At 46.2% G+C, this 12,532-nt stretch overlaps 1 protein-coding gene across 2 annotated transcripts in view; it reads left to right on the plus strand.

Annotated features, from left to right (window-relative positions):
- TACR1 (tachykinin receptor 1) overlaps positions 1–12,532 on the plus strand; it is a 221,979-nt gene that overhangs the window by 172,824 nt on the left and 36,623 nt on the right. For both annotated transcript variants that reach the window (XM_083184514.1, XM_083184513.1), the window contains exons 3-4: positions 1,818–1,968; positions 11,566–11,756. In XM_083184514.1, coding sequence (XP_083040640.1) covers positions 1,818–1,968; positions 11,566–11,756 — 342 coding nt within the window. The remainder of the gene's footprint in view (positions 1–1,817; positions 1,969–11,565; positions 11,757–12,532) is intronic.

The following is a 12,532-nucleotide window of genomic DNA, read 5'->3' on the forward strand; positions in this document are numbered from 1 at the left end:
ATTACACATTATGCCACACACCATGATGCCCATTACACATTATGCCACACACCATGATTCACCTCTGGCGTGTCCCACGTGCAAAGGGGACTAGCGCGGAAGGTTTTTTTTTACATGGCAATGACAGGTGGCGGGCCACTCAAAACAACTCAGCGGGCCACTTGTGGCCCGCGGGCCATGGGTTGAAGACCCCTGCTCTACGCCACTCAGCATCTGCTTATAGACCTTGTTTTGTGCTCATGATGATTCAGGAAAGGTCCTCCCCAAATTCTTCCACAAAGTTAGAAGCACGCAATTTTGTTTCTTTTTGCACTGCAGACCTGATTCAGACCTGATCTAAACTAATTCAGCGCTGCAATGGCCGTGGGGAGATCGGGACCGCTAATGATGTCAGCGTCCCTACCTCCCAATGGCTAGGCCCAACTTCATTTTTCAGCAGCACTCTCCCAAAAAAGAAAAAAAACTACAGGGTGCTGCCTACAAACACCGGGCAGCTGACAATCATCTTGCGAACGGCCAGCGATGGTTAGCCATTGCTGGCTATGTTTGCAGGGGGACCTTGCACATGCACACAGCGTACCGTGCACATGCGTGGCCTATTGATAATCAGCAAATTCACAGCCCTGGGAATTTGTTAGAATCAGGCCCGCATTACTCTCTGCTGCAGAAGTCACTGTAGGCAAACATGGGCAACACAGTTGTGTGCCTTTCTGTCACAACTATGCTGGGCTGTAATGGGGGATTTTCACGTAGGAAACATTCAGTGCCAGCTATGTAGGGCCAGATGTAACAAGCTTCAATGTGATAAAATTGAGAGTGATAAACAGCCAGCCAATCAGTTTTTAACTGTCATGTTACAGGCTGGGTATGAAAAATGACAGGTAGGAGCTGATTGGCTGTTGGTTTATCACTCTCCATTTTATCACTTTTTGAAGCTTGATACATCGGGCCCCTACTGTGGGGTCTAAGCGTAAATGTTCCAGGTGCATTCTTGTAGAATCAGAAATTAACCATCTGATAAAAACCTTGATAGAGTTTATAAAACATCAGAAAGTGCCATCAGTCACAGCAAATAAAGGTGCAAAGCAGTGCTCAGATTTCTTATGTATCAATTACAAATATATATATTTTTTAATTTGTGCATAACAAATCTAAGCGCTGTTATGCACGATTGCATTTTTTCTATGTATCTTTTTTTTAGGGGGGGAAAGCTAGTCCCTTGCTCAAGCAGCTGCTTTAGAAAATCCAATCTGATTGGTGCCTGTGTTTGATCGACCATTGGTTGTCCTCTTGCTACAGCCACTTTGGTGCTCCTATTCAGCAGCGCAGAGAGGGGGAGAGACGCTTCTCTTTACCAGCTTTTTTTCCTGCTACCCCCCATTGCAGAGAGCTGGCGAGGGAAAGTGAGAACTAAACGCCGCTGCAGTAGCCTTTCTCCCCAGCCCAACATACACTGTCAACCCACTTGCCGCCCACCAGTTTAGACATGGCGCGCCTGCGCAGCGCACACTAAGTAATTTTTTTATAGGCAGATGTCTGGCCATGCCTCCTCCCATTGCCCACGCCCCTTCATTTTACTGGGGCGCCCCTGCTCTCAATCACCTCCATTATACTCTGATCAAAAGCAGCCAGATAATAATGCTGATGTTGTATATCACTGTACCAGCTCTCCAGCACCCACAATATACAATTCCTTATAGGCATTTACTGTACTGTACATAACTCAGATGATATGTATTTTGTTCTATTAAATAGTGTTCTAAATATAATGCCATTGCATATGGTGCTGTCACACTGACCTTGTCTTATTCCTCTAGGTATCAAGTGGCAGTGTTTTGCCTTGTATATGTGCTGCCTCTGCTGATTATAGGGTGTGCGTACACCTTTATTGGCCTGACTCTGTGGGCCAGTGAGATCCCCGGAGACTCATCTGACCGATACCACGAGCAGGTGGTAGCAAAGCGCAAGGTAAGTTGTGCAAATCGCCCAGATATGCCAATACACACTATCAGGTCAAGAGTGAGGTTCCCTATCAGAGTAGCACTAGAGCTGCATTGTATAGGGGGTTTTCACGCAAACATTAAACTAGAACGTTTGTTAAATGGCAGAAAACATAAAGTTTTTAATGTCACATTATTTGCTTTCTAATAAACTTAGGGGTCCTAGGAGGTCATTCTGGTTAATGCACCTGCGTTCTCGGGGAATTACCATGAGAACGACCAGAGTTTTCATGGGAACGCCCATGAAACGCTGGGGGGTTTCCATGGGCGAATCCCATAGGCCCGCCGCCCCATGCCCGCACTGTTGTGTGCGAGCGCCCGGTCGCTGGCACACAGCGGCTGCACATGTGCATAACTAACTAAGCTCCCCGGCAAGTACACACGGGAGCTTTTCTATCAGAATAGGGGCACACCAGCTTCCTCGTAATGAGCAGTGCACATGGGAAATCCATTCGGAATCACTGGTCAAATCAAATGGTTTCCCCCCAGTGTGCAGCCGCCGTGTAACTGTAGACTTGCTTGGTGCTGTGACGTCTATGGGAGGTGGAGTCCTCTGCATCCCTCCCCCCAACAGCTGAGGAATGCCTGCGTTTTCTGGGATGCTTCCAGAAAACGCTGGGTTACTGCCCCTAAATGGCTGCAGGGTGTCAATCACTCTGCAAGCAGCCAGCGAAGGCTAGCCATCACTGGCTAGCAAAGATTAAGATTAGAGCAACCTCCTGCACCCCAGATAGCTTGGGAATACTTAGGGGTACCAACCCTTACACCCACAACACACAAAAATAAGAGTTCCCTTCAGCGCTGCCTTGTCAAAGGTTCTATTTTCGGACTGATATATCGAATCCACTTCCCTCCAACCAGGGTGCCAAACGAAGAAAAGAAATAGGGGTATTTCAGATTAGTGAAACGAAAATCAGATGGTTCTTGGCTGGTATACACCCACCTCACTAAAGAGGCTAACGTTCACATAAAGGTTTCTTTCTTAATTATGGCACCTTGGGTGGTTACACCACATCTCCTCCCTCCTGGACACTAGAGTAAGGATGGACACTTACCCCAATGTGGGTCCCTATACTCCTATAAGGGTTTCTTTGGTAAGGATTCACAGCAGTCCTCACAAATAACGCCTCCAATGGTTGAAGTTAATCTTTTTAATGTAATGGTTCTTCCATAAAATGGCAATAAAAATACATCCAGTCCTCACAAATGATGAACAACAGTTAACAATACAATTGGGTAAAAAAAATTGGGTAAAAAACCTGCTGATGTAAAACCTTCACCCCTCAGAGTCCAAAAAAGGGAGAGGGGTCCCAGGTGTAATTGGGAATCAGCAGAGATGCTAAAATAATGTCCTCCAAGACCTAGTGGTGGAGGACATTATTTTAGCATCTCTGCTGATTCCCAATTATTATTTTAATTCTTATTTTTGTGTGTTGTAGCCTTCACTGGCTGTCTTCGTATGGAAGGCTTGCGCATGTTCATGGTACGATGTGCTGTAGTCCGATAATCGCTCATGCTGCGAATTCGCAGCAGAGTATGCAGGTCTGAATCAGGCCCAGAGAGAGAGCACACTGTCCCGTAAAGGTTCCTAATCAGAATAGTGAAATATTATTTCTATAGGAGCCTTTGCAGGACAAAAATGCTGACCCAGCAGGGGTTAATGAACTCCAGAAAGTAATTTCTTATCTCTGCAGTATATGGTTTTAATAAAGAATACATTTTGGAGCCTTACTGCTGCCAAAGACAAATGGCTCCTGAGTCTTTATCTGGGAGAGTAAGGCGTAAGCTCTTTTGAAGAAGCTGAAAATGCTTTTGGAATGTTCTAGTAACAGCACAAAAGCAGAGGGGCCGCCAGTCTGAGAAGATGCTCAGCAGACAACATTCACTTTTCTTAAAAATATATTTAACCGCTGATGCTCAGAAATTGATGTCTTATTTACTTTAAAAAGTTGAAAAAGTATTTTTAATAAAATATTTTATTTAAAAAATATATATCTATGTTTTTTTTGGCATAGGCCCCATTATAAAATAACCCCCCAATGCCGCACTGACAATAAACCCCACAGCGGTCTAAAAACCTAATGATAATAGTCCTCACACGCACTTTGTCAACTTTCCCCCCACCTGTAAAAATACCCTTTTTTGCATCATCCCCCACAATGTTTTGTTTTTTCATTTTATTATTTTACCTTTCAACACTTTAGCATCCTTTACTTTATATTCCTTATATTCCTCCTTTCCCGTACCACTTCTTATAGATCTCTCCTGTGTTCCCCCACCCCCATAGGCATATACACACCCACCCTATCCCCGACATGCAGAGCCCATGATCAATTGCCCCTGCTGCAGCTTGTCTCTGCAACTGCAAATTGTGCTACTAGTTCCCTTAGCTGTAGGGCACTATAACATAGCCCCTTATTCTGGTTCACTCTCAAAGGCCCCCAGCAGTGTAAATGGTTTTGTCGATTTGAGAAGGAATTTGCCTTTGCGAGTGAACCAGAATAAGGGCCATACTCCTGGCTTCGATTGCATCACATACCACCAAGCTAGGTAACTGGTGAAGATGACAAATGTCCTTTTATTAACCCATAACAATATTTTTTTTGCAGTGCTTTTCTGAAGCGCACATTACCTATCACAAGGTGTGATGCGCTCTGTGCATTTTGTACTAGATCACATCACATCCAGTTCTAAGCGCATGCAATACAATGCAACAGTGTGCGTTTTGAACTAGATGCAATATAGAACTAGATGCAATATAGTAAAAAAAAGTACGGACTGCACATACTTTTTGTACGTTGTCATGTGATGTGTGCGGAAGCACATCACATCGCAAGGCAAAAAAGCATCATGTGTGGGCACCTTTAGACATGGTTCCTTCTAGTTGTATGTTCATTTGTTTGCAGCTTTTAAACTGCATATGAAATTAACTTTGGGCTTAAACATCTGTAAAATATCAGGGGGTATGTGGCTTTTATGAAGGTTTGAATAGACCATGGACAGGTATGGCCATGCCCCCTTAGTTCCTGAGAGACATCCTGTGACATCGTTAAACTGCCAGGTGTTACTAGATTGGTGTCATGAACCTGACTTGGTTCACAGTTATTTCCTGAGGTTTCTATGCCTGTTTGTTTCCTAGCTGCTGCTGTTGCAGCTGCTCTGCATTTTCAGTGATTAGAACTCCTGTGAAGCTCCCTGAGTTCAGCACCAGTCACATGATCCCAGGTAACTCAAGGCATACTTCCTGGTTCTGTCTGCTGCTGCAAGCTGCAGACAATCAAGCAATCACCTGGAGGATAAAAGCCCAGCTCACAGTCTCCTCCTTGTCTTGAACAACTCGTCAGTTTACCTGTGAGTTCTCCAGCGTTAAGCTCCTGTCAAGACTCCCCACGTGCTCCAGAGGTCCGGTTTCCTGAGTCCGCTGTCACCTGTGTTACTCTCAGCGTCCTGGTCATTCCACTCCTGCCAGAAGTCTCCACGTGTTTCCATCTGCCGTGTGATCCTGTCTTCTCGTGCAGCCCAGGTTACTTACTCAGTGTCCGGTTATCCGTGGGTTCCGTGCCCGTCTCCCCTCGGCTCTCAGGCCGCTTCAGCGATCCCCAGTACCGGCTCCCAAGCCGCTCCAGCGATCCCCAGTGATCTCCAGTATCGGCTCCCTAGCCGCTTCAGCGATCCCCAGTGATCCCCAGTACCGGCTCCCAAGCCGCTCCAGCGATCCCCAGTGATCTCCAGTATCGGCTCCCTAGCCGCTCCAGCGATCCCCAGTGATCTCAAGTATCGGCTCCCTATCCGCTCCAGTGTTTCTCATTGTCTCCAGCGTCTCCCTGTGATATCTTCGTGTCATCCCCGGCTTCCAGGCCGCATCTCACTATTCTCAAGTACCCTCCGTGTTGCTGTATAGCATTCAGTGCCATCGATCACCATCGATGGTTTAAGTACACCTCTAAAGACTCTTGTATTTCAAACCCTGCCAAAGCCACAGGGGAACCTGGGCAGAGGGCCGCGACCTGGTCGGCAGTTGCAGCGAAGTCCATATCCCCTTGCGGGGGTCCCTGGTGAATACCACTGTCGGCTTAGACCCCGCGCCTCTGCTCTAGGTCTCAGCCAATCCTCTGTGTCCCCGGCAGTTCATCCTCTCTCCTCCGTGCATGAGCTCCAGCTACCTCTGACCTCCTTCGTCCTGCTACCCAGCGCCCTCCACTGGTCCACCACGGTCACAGCCGGGAACACAAGGAACCCCGGTGCTGACAGATTGTTCAAGACCGATGGACTCGGCTCACGACCCAAGTGTGGGACCAGCGGCTCTTCCAGATGTCTCCGCTCGTATGAAGATCCAAGAAGCCACTCAGCAGTGGATAACGAAGAGTCTCCAGGGAGTATCCACTCGATTGGACACTATACAGCAGTCGTTGACACCTCCTGCGTCGACTGCCCAAAAAATTTTTGCATCACCTGCTGTCACTTCCTGTTTGGACGATCTCCAGCAATTCCTGCGTACTTCTAGTCCATGTTCCAATTCAACTCCGGTTGTTCCAGTTTCCTGTCCCCTGTCACCCATGAATTGTCCACGGATTTCCCAGTTCCCTTGCCAAAGGGATTCTGAGCCTCTGAGTGTTTTTCATAGATTGTTGGAACAGCTGCAAAGTCTTCTGTCCACTATTATTCTGCTAATACCAGAAATCCTCCAGAGTACACAAGTTACTGCAAGAAGTTCTGCTCGACCCACTGCAAGGAAACAATCTCCTGTTATAAACTCCCTTAGAAATAATCCATGCTCTTCCATGCAGTGTGAAGACAAAGTCATTAGATTCTCGCATTCCAAATGCTCGGAAGCTGAACGCCAGCGTCGCAGAAAGCTCCACCTATGCTTCTATTGTGGTAGTGCTAGTCACCTTATTAGAGACTGTAACCTCTGTACATCCAGGAAGGGTGACAAGCCTCAATGCCGCAGTGCTCTTATGCATAATACTTCTAAAACATCTGTATCTGTTTCTCCAGTTCCAGAAATGGCACCCAAGCCATTTACTCCAGGTCAGCCTTCTTCCTGTGCCATTATGTCTACACCCTGTGTAGTCCAGGTCCAAGATGGACCATCTGAATGTCCGGATTCAGTCCGTTCCGGTTCCAGCCCGGACTCTGCCTGTCCCAGTGTATATCAGCGTTCTCAATTTTCTGGAGTATCTAAACTTGAACAAGACCAGGCTCTCCAGGATCCATATATTAAGAGTCAACATATCTCCAGAAATAAAGATATTTCTAAACCCCGGTCCCTTGACTTAAAGATGGGTGTAATTTCACTCTGTCCTTCTGCAGGTCCTTTAAAAAATTCTAGTCCCATGGAACTACCAGCTAACATCACTTCTGTCTCTAAAGAGAAGTATACTGATCATTCAGAGTCTGCAATCTGTATTGGTTCTTCTGCTTTACATTATTTACAGGACTTTCTAACTGATACTTCCAAGAGAAAGGATCATATACGTCCATTAGAATTGGACTCAGATTCCGATTATGACCCAGTTCATGATGAAACTCCCTTCCCGGGAGGTTCTATCCCTCCCGACCATGTTTTTCTCCAGGAAGGTGTTCCAGTAAAATCAGTTTTTGTCAATGATGGATGGTCCACCTGTTCCGAAGATGAAAACCATGTTTTGCCTCAGGAAAAAATTAAATTGAATTCTACAAGTTGCTATCCAAAAGCCCCTGGCTATCGTACTAGATGCAACTTAAGCTATAGTGGAGTCCTAGCCTCAAGGGCCCGATCCTCCCGTCCCTGCCAAGTTCATTGGGGTGTTCGGAGTCCACCCCTTAAGGGGGAGGTACTGTCATGAACCTGACTTGGTTCACAGTTATTTCCTGAGGTTTCTATGCCTGTTTGTTTCCTAGCTGCTGCTGTTGCAGCTGCTCTGCATTTTCAGTGATTAGAACTCCTGTGAAGCTCCCTGAGTTCAGCACCAGTCACATGATCCCAGGTAACTCAAGGCATACTTCCTGGTTCTGTCTGCTGCTGCAAGCTGCAGACAATCAAGCAATCACCTGGAGGATAAAAGCCCAGCTCACAGTCTCCTCCTTGTCTTGAACAACTCGTCAGTTTACCTGTGAGTTCTCCAGCGTTAAGCTCCTGTCAAGACTCCCCACGTGCTCCAGAGGTCCGGTTTCCTGAGTCCGCTGTCACCTGTGTTACTCTCAGCGTCCTGGTCATTCCACTCCTGCCAGAAGTCTCCACGTGTTTCCATCTGCCGTGTGATCCTGTCTTCTCGTGCAGCCCAGGTTACTTACTCAGTGTCCGGTTATCCGTGGGTTCCGTGCCCGTCTCCCCTCGGCTCTCAGGCCGCTTCAGCGATCCCCAGTACCGGCTCCCAAGCCGCTCCAGCGATCCCCAGTGATCTCCAGTATCGGCTCCCTAGCCGCTTCAGCGATCCCCAGTGATCCCCAGTACCGGCTCCCAAGCCGCTCCAGCGATCCCCAGTGATCTCCAGTATCGGCTCCCTAGCCGCTCCAGCGATCCCCAGTGATCTCAAGTATCGGCTCCCTATCCGCTCCAGTGTTTCTCATTGTCTCCAGCGTCTCCCTGTGATATCTTCGTGTCATCCCCGGCTTCCAGGCCGCATCTCACTATTCTCAAGTACCCTCCGTGTTGCTGTATAGCATTCAGTGCCATCGATCACCATCGATGGTTTAAGTACACCTCTAAAGACTCTTGTATTTCAAACCCTGCCAAAGCCACAGGGGAACCTGGGCAGAGGGCCGCGACCTGGTCGGCAGTTGCAGCGAAGTCCATATCCCCTTGCGGGGGTCCCTGGTGAATACCACTGTCGGCTTAGACCCCGCGCCTCTGCTCTAGGTCTCAGCCAATCCTCTGTGTCCCCGGCAGTTCATCCTCTCTCCTCCGTGCATGAGCTCCAGCTACCTCTGACCTCCTTCGTCCTGCTACCCAGCGCCCTCCACTGGTCCACCACGGTCACAGCCGGGAACACAAGGAACCCCGGTGCTGACAATTGGTTCAGAATGATCACATGCCTCCAAACATTACAGTGTGTGGCCAAAATGTAGGTGTAGTCTCGCTGCAAGAGGGTGTAACCTTGCACTATGCACCACTCCCCCTGTTTTTATCACTGTGGAAGGTATGCCCCCAGCATTCCTTGCACTATTTAGATTGCTGTGTGCATATGGGGCGATTGGGGATTAAGTTATTTTAATCACTAATTTAAATAACATATAAGGCATTTATGGCACAGAGAGGAAGGGGCGCTGTTTTATAACTGACTATTCCCAAAAATGGAATGTGTGTTACCAGCAGTACCTTAATAGAATCCTTCAGTTTATAAGGTCTCACAAGCAGGGCCCTCCACCCCTTTGGTCCTCACCTTGCACTACCCTAGTCTCCGGTGACTTCCCACTGTTCTTCTTGTCCACCTAACATTGTTCAATAATTAAGTGTTTTTTCTGTTGTTTTTCTTTGGGGCGGTGGGGGGGTGTTGCTCTTGTACTGTTGGCTTTAACCCTTAAGAATAATGTAATGACTGCAATAGGTATGGAGTGGGTTAAACATCCAAGGCTGTAGTGTGACCTAGGGAAGCATGTGAATCGGGGGTCCAATAAGGACTTATGGAAGGGCAGTGTTAGCTGGGATATCAGTGCAGGAAAGGGAGGAGTCTTTCTCTCTTTGCTGAAAGTTTTCCTGCCATCCCTCCCTTGTGTTATTATGGTTGGGTGGGTGTTTAATTGCGTTGGCTGATAAAGAATGACAGGTTAATAGAATTAGTTCTTATTCAAATGATGATGCTACGTATATGTTTGCTTTTCGGTGCGCTCGCCTCTCATTGGCTTAGGCCTTCGCTGGATCACCCGCTCGGGGACAGCGACCACACCCTGATGGGTGGGTAGTCAATGCAGTAGGTTGAGCGGATACCGCTTGTTAGGGTAGGCTTGATTACGTATGCAGATTGTGTGGGTGGAGCTTAGTTAATTAGCCGTTCTTTCTGGGCCACCATTAATTAATTAATTATTAATAAATTAATCTAGCTTAAAAGTGCTAAAATAAATCAGCTAACAATTTCTGCCAAACCTAAGTCTCCGAGTCTTTATTTCAGGTTTAGTTTGTAAGTTTTGAAATGTGAATGTATATACATGCTAGAGGTCACACACATCAGATGCTAGGGTGTTTATTATTGTATTCATAAATCATGTTATCATAAATGCCAATGGTGGCACCATAAAATAATAATAATTGTTTCTAGGTTTTTTCATGTAGTCCATATAATAAATATTTTATTATGTTAATTAAATCACGTCCAATTCTTACTCCACATAACAAGGAATGGTGGCCGTATAGGACAAATTGCAATATTGTACTGTGCTATACAATATGACATACTGTGCAAAGAATATGGATAATCCAAAAAACAAGTTCACATTTCCATTTCTCCTCTTTCAAGGAAAATCCCTTACGAATAGCTCTGACTGCTTGCAATAACCTCAGTAACTGTGGGAAGACGGCTGCTAACATAAAGAATAAATAAAAAATGCTATGGAAAAGTATTGGTTATACAGCAGTTTACACTAAGACATTCATTGTAGTTCTTGGGGCTTACAGTGTTCTACTGTGGCTGCATACAGGACCTTCTGTGTTGGGCTTTGTTAACAGCATGTGGAATGGGATTCGGTATGAAATGCCGGCGGTCGGAATCCCGGCCACTGAAATGCCAACAAAGGGGGGCCGTGGATCCCCCCCCCCTTGCACGCTCGCTGCGCTTGCCATGCAGCGGGCCCTGTGCCTCGCTACGCTCGGCACACTATTTTATTCTCCCTCTATGGATGTCGTGGACACCCATAGAGGGACAAAGTGCCGGCAATACGGTGGTCGGGATTTCAGCGTCGGGATTTCGTCCGTCAGGATTCCGACCGCCGGCATATTGACCGCATCCCGTGGAATGTAGACCTAATGGAGCTTGTAATAGTTATCATTTATCCACATGCCAAATACAATATGTATACTCATGCTAACCATGTATCAAACAGATGGTGGAAGACAAATTCTATATGTTCTGCTCTTTTATTCTTGTGTTCTAGGCTAGTACACATTCAACAGAATCCTTCATGTTGTTTATGTGTTAGGTTGGGATCAGTGAACCCTAATACAGTTTATTTTAATTTGCAAATATGAACTAAACCTTCAATAATCCAACGCCTAAAATACTATGTAGAGATCTCTAAATTATTTCAGCAATATGACACAATGCAACCACAGAAGTACAATGTATAAGCTCATATGATTGGCCAATTTTAGAACCTTTTGGGGGAGATGAATTAAGCCTGGAGAAGTGATAAAGTGGTGATAAGGCACTAGCCAATAAGCTCCTAATTGTGAAGTTATGGGCTGGGTTAAAAAAAATACAATAAGGAGAGGATTGGCTAGTCCGTTATCACTTCACCACTTTATCACCACTTTATCACTTCACCACTTTATCACTTCTCATACATTTGTCCCTTTGTTGTGGAATTGGAAATTGGCGGCACCAGTGCCTTAGAGGGTCACTAACAAGCTTCCTGTCTCTGTGCCCTGCAGGTAGTGAAGATGATGATCGTGGTTGTTTGCACATTTGCGACCTGCTGGCTGCCGTATCACATCTATTTCCTGCTGCAGACCCTCGATGACACAAACCAAAAACTCTACCAGCAGCTCTACCTGGCCATCATGTGGCTGGCAATGAGCTCCACCATGTACAACCCCATAATTTACTGTTGTCTGAATGACAGGTGAGTGCCAAACGTACAGCATCACATATTACCGGGTGACACACATGGGTGGGCTTATGAAATAATATTCTTCTAATTGCACCATTTCATTAAATACGCCCCAGGGGTTAATTTACCATATACTGCTTTGCGGGCGCAAACATATGTGTTTGGTAGCCAGTAAATCAGTTTCTATAAATCAGAGCCCCATTTACAGTAACAACTAGGAATTACCCCTTTAGCATAGAAGCAGTATTTAACAAACAGCTTATACCATCTATAAATGGTGATAGCATTAGGATCCCTATTGCCCTATTGCTGGCACTCGGGACCCATCAACAACCTTTTTGGCTTCAGTGATGAGTCCATGCCGGATGAAAGAATCAAGCAAATGACATAACAGCCCATTGCTGGCAACAATAAGCTGAACAGTATGGAGGATGCCTCTGAGTGGCGGATGTCGCTGGACCTTGGTGCAGAGGTAAGTACTGTAATGTTAAATGACGGGGTAATCGTTGCTATCACTGCGATACTAAACAGTATATATATATATATATGCTGTATGCTGGATCGTTGTTAAATGGGCCCATAGAGAGAAAATAAACACTGTATTCCTAAAGCAGGGATAGCGGAGATAAAGACAGGGATAGCTGCACACATTGAATACACTTATACAGTATCTTGTGGTGGCTCCAGAGGTGGGGCTGCAGTACAGTACAAAATTCAAATAGGGGAGAAACACCAACTGCCAATGAGTCAGTTTGTAATAGCAGTTGGGCCCTTATTCTGATTGACGC

Source organism: Crinia signifera, chromosome 4 (assembly GCF_055691185.1).
Source record: "Crinia signifera chromosome 4, ASM5569118v1, whole genome shotgun sequence".
NCBI lineage: Eukaryota > Metazoa > Chordata > Amphibia > Anura > Myobatrachidae > Crinia > Crinia signifera.